General features: G+C 48.5%; 1 protein-coding gene across 2 annotated transcripts in view; it reads left to right on the forward strand.

Annotated features, from left to right (window-relative positions):
- Plcg2 (phospholipase C, gamma 2) overlaps window positions 1–20,942 on the forward strand; it is a 136,731-nt gene that overhangs the window by 52,230 nt on the left and 63,559 nt on the right. For both annotated transcript variants that reach the window (NM_017168.1, XM_087594329.1), the window contains 5 exon segments: window positions 2,298–2,441; window positions 3,656–3,749; window positions 4,653–4,700; window positions 12,802–12,886; window positions 14,290–14,373. In NM_017168.1, coding sequence (NP_058864.1) covers window positions 2,298–2,441; window positions 3,656–3,749; window positions 4,653–4,700; window positions 12,802–12,886; window positions 14,290–14,373 — 455 coding nt within the window.

A 20,942-nucleotide genomic window follows, 5' to 3' on the forward strand; every position in this document is an offset into this window, starting at 1 on the left:
CCACCCCAGCATCTCAGGGTCACTTGAAGTTGACGGCCTTCTCTGGTACGTGTGCTATGAAAATTTTCTCTTGCCTATTCTTGTTTTTTTCAAGGCAGGGTTTCTCTGTGTAGTCCTGGCTGTCCCAGAACTCACTCTGTAGACCGGGCTAGCCTCAAACTCACAGACAGCCTCTTGCCTCTGCCTTCCAAGTGCTGGGATTATATGCCAGTACCATCTGGCTTGTTTTATTCTTTTTCTATCTCCTCCTCCTCCCCTTCCTCCTCCTCTGCCTCCATCACCACCTTATCTTCTAAAGCAAGCCAGCAGCACTCCATCGGACACCAGCTAGGTGTCTTCTGGTTCGGTTCAGTTCTGATAGTTCTCGGCAGATGTCGTGTCTGATCTCACAGACTGGGGTACCGTCCGTCCCCTTGGGGCCCCCCTCACTTTACTGGTTCAGATCCTTTGCTTCTTACTTATCAACCACAGCCTCACGATGACAACCATCTCCTTGGGTTTGAGGAATTTGCTAAAGTGGCACGTGGACTTCAGGGAACCTGTCGTCTCCCCTGGTTTACTGTAAAAACTGTCACAGAGGAGGCAGGAAGATGTCTAGATAGCAGAGACGCACACACAGGGCAGGATATGTGTGGAGAGTCCTGTCTCGGCCTCATCCCACATATCTCAGCCTGCCTACATCCTCCGTACCTTTGTATGTTCAGCAACCAGGAAGTGCCCTCAGTTTTGTCTTGGGCTCATGTGGAAACTTGATTTTGGAGGCACAGTGCATTAAACCATTGCCCATTGGTGACACTTCTACCTCAGCCCTGCCCTGCTCCCTGAGGGGTGAGGGTGGGGATGCAAGTTTAGATCCTGAAGTCACCTGGTACTCTGGCAACCAGCTCCCATCCCGAGACTCTATCGGGAGAGCTCCTGATCATAGGAAAGAGACATCGGTTTGGAGATACTGTAAGTTTTAGGAATTGCGCCTCAGGATAGGGTCGGAGACAAAATATGTACCTCTTATATTAACTTACCAATATCTATTTATCTAGAATCTACCGAGTCCTCTTAGTGTTGATTGCATGTAACTGCTTGAGATCTGATGACCCATAGGGAGCTCTTTCCTGGAGAAAGCTGGTTCTCTCTCAGCAGCCATTGATTGCCTGTAGCTCTTCATCTGGGGACTTGTGATGTTTGCAGAATCCATGTTGGTATTTCAGCTAGTGGCGTCAATATGCAGGCCTTGTTTAGACGAAGATATTACACATATTTGGCTGAGGAGATGCTGTATAGCTATGGGCATCCCGGTCGTTTGATTCTTGCAGCCTTTGCACCTCAAAGCAGCCATCCAGTGTCACCCTTTTTCTTGCTTCAGTTGAGGCAAGTGACATTTGTGGCTGTTGGGACTCAAGGGAAAAGGAGATCATAAGCAGAATTAGTCAGTGGCACGGGTGCTCTTAGCAACACCTTGAGAGGTCACCAGTGAGCATGTCATTGTGTGTGAGCATCTCCTGCTGTGATAGAGTATTCTGGGACTTGTCCCTAAAGGCCAGTTCCATTGGCAATGCCCAAAGCTCTTGTTTACTATGTCTATCTTTGGGAGGGGATTGTAGTTGAAGTAGGGAATCCCTAAAGCCTTGGCGTCAACCAGCTTCCCGAGGTTGTGACAACACACCAGAGACAATCGGCTGAGAGACGGAAAGATGTTTGGTTTGGATCCTTGGTTTTGGAGGTTTCAGCCGATGGCCACTTGGTTCAGTTGTCTCTGGACTGTGGTGACGCACGGAGGGGAGCATGTGGTGAAGCACAGGTGCCCATCTCATGGTGGCCCGGAAGGGGAGCGTGGGTGGAACGAAGGGAGGAGGGTGGAGGAATGGCTTCCTTCTTCCAGCCAGGCCCCATCTCCTGTCTAGCACCCCTAAGACCCCATCAGGCTCTAAACCTGTCAACTGACCAGTTCATCGACAAGGCCAGGACCCTGATCCAGTCACCTCCTCACAGCTCCATTCCTGACGAGTGTTTTCAGTGTCCGGTCCAAGCTTCTGACGCATTAGTGTTGGGGCACATTTAATGTTCACACCGTAGCACCCTTCCTCCTGGGCCGACTGGAGGTGGCAGATGCCTGGTAGCTTTTGGTTTCCTGTCCACACTCAATAGGAGCAGATCCTGAACTCAGATGGGACTCTGGCTAGAGATGGACTCAAAGCTGTCTTCTGGCACTGAGGTGCTGGGGTGCCTGGCTGCAGGGCAAGTCTGTACCCTCTTCTCCAGGGAACTGGGGGTTCTGATGGGCTGTGTTTGCTTTCTCTCAGTGGACATCATGGAAATAAAGGAAATCCGGCCAGGGAAGAACTCCAAGGACTTTGAGCGAGCCAAGGCTGTCCGTCACAAGGCAGACTGCTGCTTCACCATCTTCTACGGCACCCAGTTCGTGCTCAGCACTCTCAGTCTGGCAAGTGAGTACACATTTGTCTGGACACCCTGCTGCCTCCTCCTCCTCCTTCTGAGAAAGATCGCACTTCATGCCCACTGGTGCACATTCTGGAAACCCTTGTCTTGAGTTCCAGTCCTACTGCTTTCTAGCTCGTGTCTTTGGGCATGGTATTTAGCCTTTCTGAGCAGCAGTTTGCATGGCTGTGAACTGGGGAGAGCGATGTGGCTTTCTCCTTGGGACGTTGTGAGAAGTATGTTATGTGTCTGCCCCGGCTTAAGCTGAGAGATGAATGAAGGTAGTTAACTTGGTCACTGCAGGCTGGGCTCTGCTGGACAAACATGTCACTTGTTTTCCTACAGTGGTTGCTGCATAGAAAACACTCATCTGAATGGACTGTCCTAAGACCTTGGGTGCATATGCAGGCACAGAGCACATACATATATGGATGGACGTGAATAGACATGGCACATATAGATGCACGCACACAGCATATACATGCATGTATATAGTATGCAAGCATGCATGTATGCAAACAGCACACACGTATACACAGCACACACATATATGCATGTGCACACATAGGCATACATTTATATGTATTCACACAGCACAACATGTATGCCCATAGTCTGCACATGCGTGGCTGCACACAGGAATACATGCGTGCACATATGGGCACAACACATGCCTGCATGAACACAGCACACATACCTGTATACAACACACACTCATGAGCACAGTAAACATGTATATAACATATACACATAGCACACAATGCATATTCAGCACAATATGCATGCACATACCACACATGCATAAGCACACACATGAACTCACATAGCAATAAACACATGAACATGCATGTGACTCTCATATGCTTCTGCACACCATACACGTGTGTGTGTGTGTGTGTGTGTGTGTGTGTATGGATATACATACAAAACACACATTTTGCAGTACACACACATGCACACAGAACATACATGCACATACTATGCACATTCATATACATATGACACAGTGTACACATAACACATATGTACATGTATATACACACGTGAGAACATATAAACTCACATATCTAGAAATGGGATTTCTGGCCATCCCAGTGGTTGTGTTCATTAAAAAGCTGAAGAGTGAGCGGGATAGAGCTCAGAGGTAGAGCTACCATTCACAATCCTCCAGCAGAAACAAGAGTCACCCAGCATTCACCCCCAACCCCCATTCTGTCTACAGCCGACTCAAAGGAGGATGCAGTGAAGTGGCTCTCTGGCTTGAAGATCTTACACCAGGAAGCGATGAACGCATCCACTCCCACAATGATTGAGAGGTACACAACCCACTGTCATCGTCTTCCCTTGTTCTGGAGCCCTTGGGAATGTGACCAGAGGGAGAAAATGGCACATTGAGTCCCCGAGTTCGTCAGTGCCTTGTGTGCAGCTGCGCCTGGTAATGACTAAGAACTCTCCACTATTCCAGATGAGAGCCTCTCTCCCTGGTGTTTCGCCTCCGCCCTTGGCATGAACAGGGCACTTAAGCTGAGGTGGATGTATCCATGGGAGTATGTGTGCGTGCCCAGGTGTATATGAATCTTCCTGTGTATATCTGCAAGCATATAAATATCTGTTCATGTACATTCTTCTATGCCTATCATGTGCATGTATTTATATGTGTATATGCCTATGTGTAGATGAGTATGTATTTGTGTATCTGTGCATATGTTCCCAGTGCATGTGTGCATACATGTGTTTCTAGGTGGTGTGTGTGTGTCATCATCTGTGTGTAGATCTATGCACGCAAGCATGTGTGAAGGTTAGGTCTTCCTCCTGAAAGAATTTAATGATGGATTAAAGTGGACTGAAGCTGAGTCTGCAGGTGGCCGCCCCATGATGATGTGTTTGGTGTGATGTGTGCATAGGATTCAGAGTTGGGTCATTGCCCCTCCCCCAATGGACCAAAACCTTCCTTAATGTACCACTTTGTCTTCTCAGCTGGTTAGGAATTAGTGATGGGGAGTTGTCCTTTATGGAGAGCTCACTTTAGCTCATGGACGTACCCTCAGGGCTCAGACAGGGTCTTCAGCCATAGGTGGATTCTAGTTCCCACGCAGCCTTAAGGAGAATGTTGGGGACCTCTTCTCCCTTTGGGGACTTCGCCCTCATTCCCTAGAGCTCTTGAACTTGCAGTATTTTCTGACTTTCCCCTCATTTTTGGCTTCAAATTTTCTTTGCAGTTGGCTGCGGAAACAGATTTATTCAGTAGATCAAACCCGAAGAAACAGGTAAGGCCCATTGGCAGTTTTCTTTGAATTGTGACACGTACTTGTTTTAGTTTTGGGGTGGGGGTGAGGCATCAGCGCATATCTGTGGTAGAAAGGGTCTCAGGTTCTGGGGTCGATGGTGACCAGTCCTCTGCATGAATGAAACTTCTGATGGATAGCTCCAGTCCAGCTGCCGAGGTGATATCATTTGACACGGGGACTGGGGCCTTGTCACAAAGGCTGGAACACCTACCATGACCTGGGAACCCAGCGGGAAACATTGTGACCACAGTGTCTGCAATGTATGATGGGAAAGACTGGTTCTAAGGGGGCAAGCTTCGTTTGGTGACAGTGGTGTGGCTCTGGCCAGGGATGAGGTAAGATGTGGTGATGTGCCCTCTGTGGGTTTCATAGTCTCTGGAGGATGGGACTGCGTCAGCACACAGGGCTCTCTGTCGGATTCTGTGTTTTAGTCACTTTTTCCCTCCGCCCTCCTTGCCTTCCTCCCTCCTTCTCCCCATTCCTCTTTCCTCTTCCTCTCCCTCCCTTACCCCTCTTTCTGCACTTGGCATTGACCCTTAGGTCTTCTGCATGCTAGGCATTTGCTCTATCCCTGAGCCGTGACCACAGCCTGGTGGAGTCTAGACAAGTGTTCTAACGTCTCTAGCTTCTTTTTGTTTCCAGACAGAATCTCCCTGCATTATTCAGGATGGCCTCTAACTCTCTCTGTAGCCCTGTCTGGCTTTGAACTTCCAATCTTCCTGCCTCAGGCCCCTGTATAGCTGGACTGAGAGACCTGTACCTCCAGGCCTGGATTTTTTTTTTTTAAAACAGATCCTCAGCTTGGGTTTTTCCTCAGGCAAAGGCAACGTTAACCTGGGAACTATTTCCCCATTGGTAGACATATAGTGGCTTTCGATTTCATGCTGATTTTGTGAAAGACAACCTTGGAGTGTGGACTTGGGCCCTGTACATGTTAGTCAGGGGCATCCGTAGTTGCCTGGTCAGCTCTTGGTGTGTGGTGGCAAAGATGGTGGCAAGGTAGGTTTCTAGCTGTGGCGCTGAGTGCTGACAGGCCCACTCTCTCTGCCGCACCGGTCTTTGTCCTTTGTTAGTCTGGAGGATGAGAGGCCTAGCATCTTTTGTTTAAATTTGCATTTCTTTCTGAATTGGTAACAGGCCATCCTTTTATTTCCTTCCTCTAATTAATAATGAAATGATAAAAGTCACCCTGGGGCTGGAGAGATGGCTCCACAGGTAAGAGCAATCTTCAGTCTTGCAAGGGGACTTGAGTTTGATTCTCAGCACCACATGGTGGCTGATGACCGTGTGTAACTCTAGTTCCAAAGGAATCCAATGCCCTCTTCTGAAATCCATAGGCACCACATACATACATACATATATGCATACATATATGCAAGTAAAACACTCATACACATAAAATAAAGTAAATAAATCTTTGAAAAAAAAATCCCCACAGACAAACAAGCAAACATCACCCTGTGTGGAGTTGTGGAGAACTTGGCAGCCGGACAGGGTTAACTCTTGATAATCCTTGTCTAGCTTTCGTCTCACATTTGACCTTTTGTTTAAAAAAGGTTTATTTTGAGACCTGACTATGGCTTATCTGGTAGAGCGCTTGCCTAGCATGCATGCAGCCCTGGCTTCCGTCCCGGCAAGGGTGGAGGTGCAGAATGGTTGTTGCTCTAGCTCTCAGGAGGCTGAAGCAAGAAGGTCAGAAGTTCAAGGTCATTGCCTGCTACAGAGAATTGGAAGCCATCTAGAGCCATCTGAGACCCTACCTCAACTAACCAACCAACCAACCAACCAACCAACCAACCAACCAACCATCTATCTAACTAGCTTCTTTTTCTTTCCTTTCCTTTTGATTTTCATATTTGAGATAAAACTAAAGGACGCCAGCTTCCCCATTTTGTCTCTGCGTCATGAAGGTGACGGTGTCTGGCATTTCCATCTGCCTCTTGTTTCTTGTTCATCTCCGTCTTGTTTATTGTACCCAGCTGGGGCATTCGTGACCTCTAGTCACATACTTTCTCCCCTCTACCTCTCCCTTCCATCCATCATCCCCCGGCAGCCCTCTGGTGTCACCAGGGTTGGTCTAGTTGGGTGTTGTGGGCTTTACATAGTGAGGTCTTAGGGCATTGTCTTCTCGGAGACTCTGCTCATTGTGCAGACTGGCTCAGGGTAACAGAAGGGGTCACTCTGGTCACCACTGTCTCCATGGCGGTGGAGTTGTCTACTTCTGTCTCTTGCACGGAGCAGAGATGTGTGCCCACCCCTTGTTGGGGATGGATTCTTCAAATCCTGTCTAGAAACCCATCTTCCCTTTAGCCAAGAGGGGAACTGTTTCTGGAGGTGTCTCTCTACCCATCTCCTCTCCTAGCTCCCTCCCAGCTGGCCCTTCTGCTTGTCAGCACTGAGAATCTCCCCTTCTCTGGGAGGCTTCAGGGATTCTTCAAAAAGAACTTTGACCAGAGTGCTCCAGAAAGGGATGCTGGGCCAGTTTCCCTCCCTTTCCTGTCTCCCACAGACTCTGACTAAGCCTGTTTCCCAGAGGAAAACAGGAGCTGCCAAAGGCAAGAATGGACTGGCCCAGCTCAGGCAGAGCCCGAAACCCCAGGTGTTTTCCTTGGCTCAAGCCCTGTCCAGCTTCTAACTTCTCCTAGGGCAAAACGGTAGCAGCTTTTGTGGAAGAGACTTGCTTGGTAACAGTCACTGTATGAGGCCCATTACATGCCTACCAAATGCTCCCAGCCAACCACTGAGCTAGGCACCCATTTTACATGTAAAGACACTGAGGCCCAGAGAAATCTAGTCACTTGCCTAAAGCAACCCAGCATGCTGAGATGATGGTTTGCTACCTTGGTTTGCTTCATTTCTTTAAAAAAAAAAATACACACACACACACACACACACACACACACACACACACACACACACACATTTCTAGTGCAGACATTGTTTCTTACCCTAGCCAATAACATTGCAATTAGAAAGAAAAGAATTTAAAATGATGGTAAGGTTTGTATAGCATCACACTTACCTTGTACGAGTTTCAAGTGCACAGTTCTGTGTTCCTAAATTGTGCAATTCTTGCTCTGTTCTATCTCCTGAGTTCCATCTCATGGACACAGTCCTCATTAAACCATGACTCCACAACCTCCCCTCTCGTGCCCCATTATGAAATATAATGTGGGGGTACCTGGCCGGCCCATGCCAAGGTACCCTGCCGAGAAACCACTCCATGTGACAAACCTGTTATAAGGGAGGTTTATTTGGGGGAAGGGAGGGGAGTGAGGACCTGGAGAAGGGGTAGAGGCAGACAGACCAGAGCAGAGCCATGAGGGTACAGGGTGGGGGGATAGGGGGGTAGGGAACAGAGAGGGGAGAAAGGGGGGAAGAACACATAGGAATACACACACACACACACACACACACAGAGAGACAGAGAGAGAGACAGAGAGACACAGAGAGAGACAGAGAGAGAGACAGAGAGAGACAGAGAGAGAGACAGAGAGAGACACAGAGAGAGAGAGAGAGAGAGAGACAGACAGACAGATGGGTGGACAAATGGACACACAGACAGGCAGGCAGGCAGGTAGGCAGACAGACAAACTGACAAAGAACTGGAGTGTCCAAGCAGTCCTTTTTGGCAGATGATGACATAAGCTGTTGCTAGGTCCCTGGGAGGAGCCTAGCAGAATCACTGTAAGTTAATACCTCCCTCCTGGGGTCCTGGAAGCCACTGCTGTGTTTGTCTTGGCCACCCTCAGTGCCTCCTGTAAATGGGATCATAAGTCATTGTCCCTTACACTCTTGCTGATTTCACTTGGAGTAAGGCTCTCAAAGGGCTTAACCCCGGCTGTAGGCAAGCACTGTACCGTGGAGCTACACCCTTCTTGAAGCCTCCTTTTTACTTTTTCTTTTGAGAGCCAGGGTCTCACGCGGCTGTCTAGGCAGCAAGCCTTGGACTTGTCATCCTCCTGCCTCCGTCTCTGGAGTAGCAGAACCACATCCTTTTTTGAGGCTGAATAATGCTCCGAAGCTTGTTCTCTCTTGGGCTCCTGCCATTGTGACTCAGGGTACACCCACGGGTAGAAACGCCTGCTGGGGGTCCCGCCCTTCACGTTGGAGCAGTGGAGACTGGCTAACCTTCTGAGGCTCTCCTGTGCTGTTTTCCATAATGGTGGTGTTCTCACACAGCCCCCCTCAGCAGAGCACAGATGGTTTGTTTCTTCCTCATCCTTACCAACACCCTTTCCCTCCATCCCTGCCCTCTGGGTTATACCACTGAATTTGCATAAGCAGAACAGACTTCCTTGTTAGGCTCCACAGGGAACTAAGGAAGACTCTTGGGTCTGCAGCGATGTGGGAGGGGTGGGAGACAGGGGAGAGCTCCTGGATGCAAATAGGTTTCGAGTGGTTGATAACCGAAGCCACACCTGTGCAGATTCCGTTGCACTCGCCATCATTTTGGGTATAGGATTTTTTTTTTCTAAAAAGTGGTTTATTTTATGTGTATGAGTATGTATTTGCATGTATGTGTGCGTAGTGTGTGTGTTATCTGGTGCTCAAGGGAACTGTGAACTGGAGTTAGGTATGGCTGTGAGCTGCCATGTGGGTGTGTGGAATGGAACTCGGGTCTTCTGAAAGAGTAGACAGTGTAACTTCTCCAGCCCCAACTCCCCCTTTTGAGACAGTGTTTCAATGTGTAGCCAGGGTTGTGAAGTAAGTTCTCAAGGGAAAGGAGTTCTCAATCCCTCTAAGGCATGCTGAACCAGCCCTCTTCCTCCTCCTCTGCAGAGTCCAGACCTGAAGAACTTGCATTTTGACTAGTCCTTGGGTCCCCAAACAGCTTCAAGAAGCCCTTGATCTTCTCAGGGAATGTAGGGGTTGCTGAGGACATGAGCCATTGGCAGATACAGTGCGTGACCCAGTTCCTCCATTAAGGTAGTTGTGTATGGTTGGCTGCTGGGGTGCTGACCAGCACAAATAGAGAACATTGGCATGACTCTAGAAAGTTCTGTGAGGTTAGCCATGTTTGAAGGCACATGCCTGTCATCTTTGCCCTCAAAACACACACATACACACACATGCATGCACACACAAGCACACACACATGCACACACATGCATGCACACACTTGTTCATGTGGATACACAAACGTGTACACACAGGCATGCATAGACATGTGCCTGTGCGTGTGGGTGCACACACACACACACACACACACACACACACACACACACACACAGAGGAACAGGAGAAAGAAAGGGGCAGACAGACAGACAGATGGACTAAACAGACAGTATAGAAGCTGTAACACTGCTTGTGTGGTATTTGGGGAAATCGGTTATTCTTCCTCAGTTTCCCTATCCATGGACAGCCATGATGTTTCCCTTCACCTTGTATCCTGGCTGGATTCTGTTGTGCAATTCAGTGAGGTCACATTGCAAAGTGCCTAGATAGGACCTGGCTTACAGAAAACATTCCACATTAAATATTTATTGTTATTCTAAATAGCTGTGGGTGAGAGAGGGCTTTTTTTTTTTTTTTTAAAGCAGGCAGGCTTCAGGGGCTCCTCTAGGGACTCAGCTAGACTTTATGGTGATTGGTTGATGATGTCTGCATGAAAGAGGGGTGTCGGCTGCCCCTTGGGAGGAGGTTTTTTTTTTTTGATGTAATTCCCAAAAAGAGACCACCATGGTTTCTGCTTGAGCCCTAGGATGTTATCTGAGTTCCTGGTTTGTATCCAGGAAGCCAATGCTAGGAGCTATGAAGAGTTTCAGGAAATTCAGGCAGCACTCTGCTCCTGGGGGAGTTCAAACACTGCCTCCCAGCTCTCTGGAATCATGGTCCAGAGAGTCAAATCCGCTTTCTATGCTTGGATCTGTCACTGGGTACTGAGGGCCCCTGACATGGGATGGGTCTGTGAGCAAAGCATTCTTGCCATCTCACAAGGCAGGTGCAGCTAAGAGCTGACTTCCTTCCCTCCAGCTGCTGGGGAGTGCTTCTGTTGGGTGTGTGTTCCCAGAGATGGGAGTGAGGAAAGAGTTCAGGGAGGGAATTCAGTTGTTCCTATCATGAAGAACCTGAAATGGCCCTTTGGTTCCTGCTTCTGTGGTCTAAAGTGGTGCCTTCGGTTGGGTGCTGGGTTGGAGTGCATGGGGCCAGCGACTCAGGTGCTCCTGCTGTCTGTGGCAATACCGTTACTCAGTCCCCCAGCAGCTGCATAGGTTCCTGAGTTCCCTCCTCACTCTGTTTCCAGATGTGAGCATTTCCTTTATTGGTGCAGCCTGGGCTCCTGGAGCCTCTGACTTCTTCCTTCACCCCCACGTTTTGATCTTTCTCTTCTCGTCTTTCCATGTGATACCTGCTGGATGTATCTTCATCCTGCTCTGGCTGAGAGGAATGTCACCCTCCGAGGCCCTTCTGTAGTCTGCTAGCGTCTCTGCACAGTCAGACCTCTTGGCCGGGTGTTGGGAGCCGTGGGTGCCCCTGCAGATACCACAGCCAGCAGAGTACTGATCTGTGTGAGTCAAGTAGGAAGTCCAGTTCAGCACAACTCAGAAGGCAGTGTTGGTTCAAGCTTCGAGTATGTCTGATACTGGGCAGTTTCTTTTAGGCACATTTAAGTACAGCACGATTTGGGAAAAGAAAAAGATTCTTGGGTGAAAATCAGCTCAATCCTGTGTGTACAATAAAGCTTAAGGCATGACTGCATTAAAACTTCTTTGTAAAGTCTATGCAGCCCCTCCATAGAGAGGGATTTAATAGATTGAGAGACAATGATGAAGACAAGGGCCTTGGGAGGATGGCCCTAAGAGTCTGGGGCCCTTAAGAGAAACCTAAGAGTCCGGGAAGCCAGGTCTGAGGTCACCAGGTTATTATCATTTCCAGCCTTGTGGGCGGAAACCAGGATATACATCTCTTGAAGGGACTACCCCATGAGTTTAATACTCCCGGATTCCCTAGTGCCTGTCTATAAGCACAAGGGCCTCCACAGGAGCTCTGGGCGTTGTGTGTGTGTGTGTGTGTGTGTGTGTGTGTGTGTGTGTGTGTGTGTGTGAAGAAGGCTGGAAGTGGCTGCTGTAGTATGTGGACTCACACATGTGGCTCTTCTCTGAAGATGCCAAGTTGATAGTGTGAAGACATGGGTGTATTTCTGCCTATACCTGTTGTTCTCGAGCATGCAGCCCTCTCTAATTCTGCTGGAAGCTTGGATCTCTGGCCAGAAGGACCCGAACGAGTCTCTTACCCATGACCCATCCGGCACCCTCATATCTGGTGTCCTGTCCTGAAGGTCTTTGGATGTGGTCATTCTGGGTGGCCTGGGCTTCAGTGAGCCTAATCTAACATTGCTCACACAGCTGGTCCCTCTGAGCTTCAGTTTCCTCCATGGAGGTTGAGATGGCCCTAAGGGGCTGCCTTATGAGGCTTTTGAAACTGGGGAGTATGTAGCTAGACTTCAGGGAGCAGATCCCCAACCCCAAGTCGTACTCTCCTCTTCACTAAAAGCTTCTAGAAGCCCAGGAGCAACTCCTGGAAAGTTCTGATTGGTATTCCGGCTGTTGTGGGATTTGGTTAGGATCTAGGCTACCACTGTCCACTCGACTCCCAGTTGCAGCCTCCACCCAGTCTGAACCCCGAGGCCAGAGCTTGGTGCTCTGTGTGTGTGTAATGTTAGATGGGAGTAGTGTGGAGATGTGCCATGGCTTCGGTGACACCAAGCTGCCTGTCCCATAGCAGGTACCACCTGCCTTCCCATCTGCCCCTCTCCGGCTCACTTTGCTTTGAAACCACGTGAGTTTGTTTCCGAGACTCTCCGGGTGCCTGATGCTCACAGTGTTGTGCCCATATTGGGTCTCCCACAGCACTCGCTTCCAGAGCCGTCTCCCATGTGACCCACGTCTACCACCATCACCGAGGGGTAGGGACCAGCCTCCATCATTAGGTTGTCCCTCTCCTCTGTCCCCAAGGGTCTTGTTTCTTCTAGTTGGTTTTCTCACAGAGGGGTGCCGAGGCGGGTGTTGGTAGAGTTGTGCAAAGCCCCCCTCTCTGGCCCCTGAGGCTGATAGAACCGAGATCTCCTCCTTTGCAGCATCAGCCTCCGGGAGCTGAAGACCATCTTGCCCCTGGTCAACTTCAAAGTGAGCGGCATCAAGTTCCTCAAGGACAAGCTGGTGGTAAGTATGGCGCTTCAGCTGGGGGACATGAAGTTAGGCTTGCTTAGTGCCTCTCTCAGGAACCCATGCTGGCCCAGGGCTGTGTCCATCCAGAGGAACCTTGTCACTACTGGAGGACTTTCTGAGGATGGAGCAAGTGAACAATATGTGGCTGGACTGTGTGACTTGGAACATCTGTGCAGATTCGTCTCAACCCATCTGCCTTTCAGCATTCCCTGGGCCTTCCTGTAGCCGTTCACCTTAGTCACAGGAGCACACGGGTCCTTTGTAAATTACTGTGGCAGGTGCCTTTTGAGAGGGTACCAGGGACATCTGCCCACATTTGTCCTCTTGCTCATTTTCCTAACTGTTGTCCTCTCTTCCCCCATCACTGAAGTAGGCTGTGTTCTTGAGCTGTGGGTGGGGCAGCCAGCAAAGTCTCTCTGTCCCAGGAATGATGGGATGCAGGGAGGGCAAGGATGGATGGAGGCAAGGAAGGCACCTCTTTCCCACAGAGAGATGCTGTCGGGGAAATGAACACGTGATCCGGGGACCCCCCCCATAGGAGGCTCACCTAGTCCTGTTAATGCCATTCGTGGGATTCTCCCTGCTGAACAACGTCATTCCTCGGAGTAGTAGTGAGACCCTGGGACAGCAGACCCGTGCTGGTCCTGACTGTGCCATTCTTGGACCTGCCCATCCCCCTCATGGACCATCCCTTCATGCTCCCCTCATCAAGACAGAAAGCAGGCATGAGAGACTGAGAGGGAGAAGAGGAAAATGTTATTACTTATCCCTGTGTGGTTCTCTCTTTCTCTTTTATACATACATGTACATACATATACATCATATACTTCATATACATCACATACATCACACACATAATATATATGTCACATACATCATATAGATTATATACATCCATGTCCACTCCCTGGCCAAAATAGGCAGGTAGCCATTTCATCATGCAAAATGAATTTAGTCCAACTTCAAAAGTTTCCATGTTCATTCGGCCCCAAGACTGATGTAAAGTCCAAAGTCTCTTCTGAGAGTCTTGGAATTCTCTCTCTCTCTCTGTATATATTTTTTTTCTCATGTCTATTTATTTATTTATTTTGGCCTTAACACATTAATCAGGAATGTGTACTTGAAATTTGGCAATCCAAAAAAAAAAAAAAAGTATCTTTCACCCCAAAAAGGAACAGTCATCCCTGTGGCTCTTAGAAACCTGGTCAAGACTCTTCCCTCCTGGGATTCCCTGGGGCTCAAGGGTGGGTACCCTGTGTGTTCTCCCAGGCGGGAGACTAAGGAATGGCTGACTTCGGAGGACTTCCGGTTGACTCCAGCCATTCCGTTTTGGAGGGTGGAGGTGTGACGATGAACACTCGGCCGTGTGTGACCACCTTTGTTACTTATGCTTACAGGAAATTGGCGCCCAGAAAGATGAGCTCAGTTTTGAACAGTTCCATCTCTTCTATAAAAAACTCATGTTTGAGCAGCAGAAGTCGGTAAGAGGGCTCTCGGCTCTTCTCGTGTTTCTGAAGCAGGGGCAGAGCTTCGAAAGCCCACAGGAAGGGTTTGGCTTCCCACTGAGTCAAGGAAGCACAGGCAAGAGTGGCTGTGGATGACTTCAGGAGACTGACAAATGGCTTTAGCTGTGGTGGAGCTGTAGGAGACGTGTCCGGGGGATGGGGCTTGCTGAATTCCATTGCCATAAATTTGACCAGAACTCTGAGTGTATGAAAAAAAAATTACAGAATAATGCACACCACGCTATTAGATTGCTCAGGAAGGGAATCCAGCAAGTTATCCATAGATAGCCATCTCTGAGTTTTATGATTTTATGACTTTATTTTTTGAGACAGGATCTTCTACAGTCAAACTTCATGCAAAGCTGGTCTTAAACTTCCAATCCTCTTTCCTCCAGCCAATGAGTGCTGGGGTTATCGAGTGAGTTACCCTGGGCAGGTTATAGGATCAGGAGGGGACCAGGACTTTGTATGTGCTAGGCCATATCTCCTAATCCTTACAAACAGTTATTCAACAGCAAACACACAATTACGTGAACTTATGGGGGGCATTTTTATTCAAACCAGCACATTCCACTCCCTGGCCAAAATAGAAGTGTAGCCATATCATCCTGTAAAAAATGTATTCAGTCCACATGGGTCTTTCAGCCCCAAGACCACTGTAAAGTTCAGAGTCTCTTCTGAGAGCTCCTGGAATTGCCTTAAACTGTAAGCCCCCGTAAAATCAAAATAAAAAACCAGATCATGTGCAGTATATGGTGACACAGAAAATATACATCACCATTTCAAAAGGGAGGAAAGGGAACAGCACAGTGAGGAAATACTGGATCAAAGCAAGGTTGAAAACCAGCTGGGCAAACTCCAGACTCTGTATCTCCTTGTCTCATGTCAAAGGTGTTCAGATCTCCAACTCCTTTCAGCTTAGTTGTGTGCAACACCCTTCTTTCTCTTGTTCTACTCCCTATCTGTAGGGCTCCTTGGCAGGCATCCTACAACTCCAATGTCTCCAATATCCTGGGGTCTCTGGTGAAATCCGGGCTTCACCTTCATTGCTTTATACTATGGCCTCTCGGGGCCTCCCTGCAGGGGCACCCCTGACACATGCCTGGCTACAGTGGCTTTCCTTAGCCACAGAGGGAGATCATACATCCCCTTTCTTCTATCCTTGACTCTAAAGCCAGAACCATGTGACCAAAGCTGCCCAGTTTTGCTGCTTGGTGGGGAACCTGGCCGCCTCATTCCATTACAGTTGTCTCCATTTCTGTTATGGTTTCTTTGACTGTTTGAGCTTTCCTTTAATTCCTTTTTATAAGTTAGAAGCTTAGCTGGGTGTGGGGTCCTGTCCTGAGGGCACCACTCCCTTTATACCACTTGGGCTTTTCTGTAAACTTTTTATTTCCTTGAACACAAGGACATAGCTCCATTACACTTCCTGGTGCCCCTCCCCCCAATACCCCTTCCTCAAACTGTACGTTTTTCCTTGCTCAGCTTTTCGTTAGAGTGAGATTATATACGTAAGAGTGATTACTCATAACCATGTGAACAGCCAATCCTAGGCTGTCTTGAATTCTCGTCCAACACCACTCATCAAAATTCTTCAATTTAGTGCCCAGCGGATTTTTAGGACAAGGGCAAACAGCAGCTATATTCTTTGCCAAAATATTACAGCAAGGCCACAGCTCCTAAAAGTGCCACTCCCTATGGGCCAAACTTTCAAACACATGAATCTATGGGAGCCATTCCTATTCAAACCACCACAATGAACCTATGGGGGGGCTATTCTTATTCAAACCACAGCTAGCAATCAAGAAGATGCCCCCACAGACATATCCATAGGCCTATCTAGTAGACACAATTCCTCAGTTGAGGTTGTCCTTAACGGGTGACTTTAGTTTTTATCCATTGAGTTATCTCGCTGGCCCGTGTGTGTGTGTATATGTATGTGGTGTGTGTGTGTGTATATGTGTGTGGTGTGTGTGTGTGTATATGTGTGTGGTGTGTGTGTGTATATGTGTGTGGTGTGTGTGTGTGTATGCGTGTGGTGTGTGTGTGTGTGAGAGAGAGAGAATGTGAGAGTGTGTATGGTGTGTACGGTGTATGTGTGTGTGTTTGTGTGTGTGTGTGTGAGAAAGAGAGAATGTGAGAGTGTGTATGGTGTGTGTGTGAGTGTGTGTGTGGTGTGTGTGTGTGGGTGAGAGAGAGAATGTGAGAGTGTGTATGGTGTGTGTGTGTGTGAGTGTGTGTATGGTGTGTGTGTGAGTGTGTGTGTTTGTGTGTGTGTGTGGGTGAGAGAGAGAATGTGAGAGTGTGTATGGTGTGTGTGTGTGAGTGTGTGTGTGTTTGTGTGTGTGTGTGTGAGAGAGAGAGAATGTGAGTGTGTATGGGGTGTGTGTGTTTGTGTGTGTATGTGTGTGTGTTTGTGTGTGTGTGTGTGTGTGTGAGAGAGAGAGAGAATGTGAGAGTGTGTATGGTGTGTGTGTGTGAGTGTGTATGACCACACATATGTAACACATACACGTTGCCATTGTCTTCTGTGTTCCTACTAGGATGCCTCATTACACCTCACTTAAAGTCTCTTCTTAGTTACTTTCTGTTATAAAGACACCATGACCACATCCCCAATCCAAGATGTATTTCAACTTTTTTTAAAAAAATATTTATTTATTTATTATGTATACATCATACAGCTTTCTGTTTGCATGTGTGCCTGCAGGCCAGAAGATGACCCCAGATCTCATTATAGATGGCTGTGGGCCACCATGTGGTTGCTGGGATTTGAACTCAGGACCTCTGGAAGAGCAGTCAGTGCTTTTAACCGCTGAGCCATCTCTCCAGCCTGTATTTCAACTTTTTCATGTTGAAGTTACCTCGATATGTAGCCCAGGCTGTCTTAGAACCTGTTATGTGACCCAGGTTGGCTTCAGATTAACTCCCCTCCTACTTCAGCCTCGCCAGTGCTCAGCTACAACCTAAACTTTTTATTACAACTTTTAAAAAAAGTTTCTCTGTATGCTCGTGTCCAAGTGAGGGAAAGGGAGAGGAAGGGGAGGGAGAATGGAAGAAAAGAGAGAGGGGGTGAAGAGGAAGAGAGGGAGTGGGGAGGGTGGAGGGGCATAACTGTTCGAGTTGAGGTTTATGGATTTTTTAGTCTCCTTGGAATGTGCTAGGTGGAACCCTGTGTAAACATTCATCCATGCCAAGGTCGCCCCCTGGTGTTCAGAATGGCACATGGAGCCTGAGTCGGCATCTCCGTTGGTTTGGCCAGTGGTTTGGCATTTTAAAATTAATGGCCTACATTTAAAATCCAAAATTCGTGGGGAGGCTGTTCCTCCTCCTCCTCTTTTTCTCCTTCTCCTCTCCTTCCTCCTCCTCCTCCCTCATCCTTTTTCTTTTTCTTCCTCTTCCTCATTCTCTTCCTTCTCTTCCTCTTCTTTTTCTTCTTCTTCCTTCTTTTTCCTCTTCCTCCTCCTCCTCTCCCTTCTCCTCCAGTTCCTCCTACTTCTATTTTTGTTTCTGAAACAGGGTTTGTCTGTGTAGCTCTGGCTGTTCTGGAACTCTACAGACCAAGCTAGCCTTGAACTCAGAGATTCCCCTGTCTCTGCCCCCCCCCCTCCGAATGCTGGGATTAAAGGCGTATTATCCACTGCCCAGAAGATTGTTGGCTTCTTAAAACCACAAACCTGCCTACCAAAACCACCCACCCATATTGGGATGTGTCCATCCTTGCATCTAGGGTTCTGTCTGACACCCCATGGAGGGAAGTAAATGGCTGCCATCTCCTTACCAGCCCTTCCCTGCAGTCTCCCCTCATTTATATTCATTAGAAGAGAAGATCTGAGTTGGGAACTTAATCACCGATGTGGGTGGAATGCCCCAGTCTGGCGGCTGCATGTTGTTAGCTCCATGGTTTTAGAGTTTGAATGATACCATCCCAACCTACACTGATGGTTTTCACTGGCTTTGCCAAACCAAAACATGTCAATGCCTCCTTTCAATATTAGCACATTGTTCTGGCTCCTGAGATTTCCAGGGTCTATGGAGTTGTGATGGAAACCTATGATCCTCACATCTGAATCTAGGGAATGGGTACTTGCATATCTGTAGCCAAAAGTTTTCTGACTTTAAATTGCCAGTCCTTCCTTGTGTCTAACCACCTGCCTGCATTGCAGCTGTCGGGGCTCAAATGGTTTTGAAGGTTGGGCAGTAGCAGGAAGATATATATATTCATGCTGCATGAAGCTAGGTGATAGTGTAAGCATAGATGACAGCTGGCATTTCCATAAGCAGGCCATGTGACAGGCACAGCGCTTTACATTTTGATCCTCCTCTAAGCCCTATGAAAGGCTAGATGAAGAAATCAAAGATCAGACAGGTGCCTTGCTGGAGGTCGATTGGCCCCAGCTGTAACCAGGCTTCCACATTTCCCAAGTGTCTTTGATGCCCAGGCGCAGATGCTTTTTGTTAAATTCTTAAAACATTTGTGGTGAAAGTGATTTCAAGGGCCAGTGAGAGGGCTAGGTGGGCAGAGAGGCTTGCTGCCAAATTTGATGACCTGAGTTTGATTCCTGGGACCCCAAGTGGTAGAAAGAGTACATTGAGTCCTTCTTGTTGTCCTCTGACAACACGTGTGTGCATGCACAAGCACGCACACACACAAATAAATGTGAAAGCAATAATGTATGCACATTACGGCCAAGAGTACGATTAACCCCATGTACCCATCAGGTGCCATTCGTAGCCACCAACTTAGGTCTTCATGAGTTCATTTGTGCCCCTTTCCCTCCCTCCAACTTCATTCTTTTATCCCTTCCTCCCTCTTCCCCTCCTCCACTTTGTCTTTGGAGGCATAGTCTTACTATGTAGCCCAGGCTGGCCTTAAAGTCAAGATCCTCTATCGCAGTCTCCCTAGTGCTGGGATTACCCACATCACCACAGATGCCCAGCACTACATCCAGCCTCTCATTTCCTTCTTGTGAGGTCTGGAGGCAAATCTTGCTGCCAGGGAACAGCTGGTCTGTTGCTGCGTCTTGGCCTCATCCTGGTCCTGTGACGTCCCCTGTGTCGAGAGCACATTCCAGGAGAAGTGGAAAACTCTTAGATCACAGAGCCCGAGAGGCCACCCAGGGTCAGGCCTGGGATCGTGTGTCCAGTCAGTCCAGTGGTTGCCCATCCAGCTTGTTCATGGCCAGAGTGTCGGAAGGGAAGGGTCCACACTCCCTGCAGCATCTTGATAGCTTGCTTGGTGGACTGTTTTGGAGTTGTGCAGATGATTCTAGCCTGAGGTAGCCGCAGATGGGCGACAGGAATCCTCAAACTTAAGTTAGCTTATAACTTGGTTGGCTTCTCTCCTGGTGACTGTCCCTGGGCTCCTAGAGACTCATGGCTCGCACCTTCAGAGGATGAGACTGTCAGCTTGCTGTGCTATCCTCCAGCCCCGGGGAAACTCAGTTCCCCACCTTCAGTCCTGTGGGTCTTGCTGTCTCCTCTCTGCCTTTGGTACGGCCCCTTCCCCTGTCCAAGCATGGCCTTCCCTGAACTTGAGAGAGTGAATAATTCCTCCGTTATTATTTCAGTCATTCACCCGACTTGCGCAACGGTCATTTGCATGACCCAAGTGGGTACTGTGGTTGACCTAGACACGTCCTCTGACCCCACTGACCTCTCATTGGGCTGGACAGGCTCACAGATGTCTGGAGTTACCCAGACCCCAGTGTCTACCCAGGCTTCTTGTTGGATTAGATTTGACCACAGAACCTCACCAAGAAATACTTTCCACATCCTGATTTGGCTTGTGAGCCAAGTGCCAAATAAGACCAATAATTTCTTGGCCCTACTTGAACACCCTACCAAAGGAAACACGTGAGTGAGTGTGTGTGTGTGTGTGTGTGTGTGTGTGTGTGTGTGTGTGTGTATGTGTGGTGGGGGCCAGTGCTTCTGAATTTGAAGGGGCAGCTCAATCGTCAGGCTGGTGACGAGAGATGTTTCCAGACATCTTTCCAGAATAAATGGCACACCCAGGTACCTGGGACACCTTCCCCCACCCCACCCAGCCTGTGGATGGCCAGCAGACCTGGCTGTCGGAAGCAGAGCTATTTACGATGTCTGTCACAGGCCAGTGACCACAGGGCCATTTCCACCTCGAATACATTTCACCTTCACACATTGCTGTGTTATTGACCAGGCAGGCGAGGTGGTCAGAGCGATGGCCAGGCTGCTAGCTAGAAACAGTTCAGGAGCATGTGGGTGTGTACATGTGTGCGCACAAACATGTGTAGGTACACCCGTGTGCATATGTGTATCTCAACGTGCACATGTGAGTGTGTGCATGTGTGTTTACATGTACACATATGTGAGTACACATGTGTATCTCTACATATATGTGTGTATGTGTGCACAGTGCTCAGCCAGTGAGCTGGTGCAGTTGGAGACCAGGAGGGAGGTGCATTTCAGCTTCTCACACTTGTGGTTGACATTACAGAGGCCATGAGGGAAGAGCTTACATGGCCCTACATTCCTTTTCTTCTCTGAAAACGGAATGGTAAAAGGGT

The sequence above is a fragment of the Rattus norvegicus genome, chromosome 19, assembly GCF_021556685.1.
Source record: "Rattus norvegicus strain SHRSP/BbbUtx chromosome 19, alternate assembly SHRSP_T2T, whole genome shotgun sequence".
NCBI classification, from domain to species: domain Eukaryota; kingdom Metazoa; phylum Chordata; class Mammalia; order Rodentia; family Muridae; genus Rattus; species Rattus norvegicus.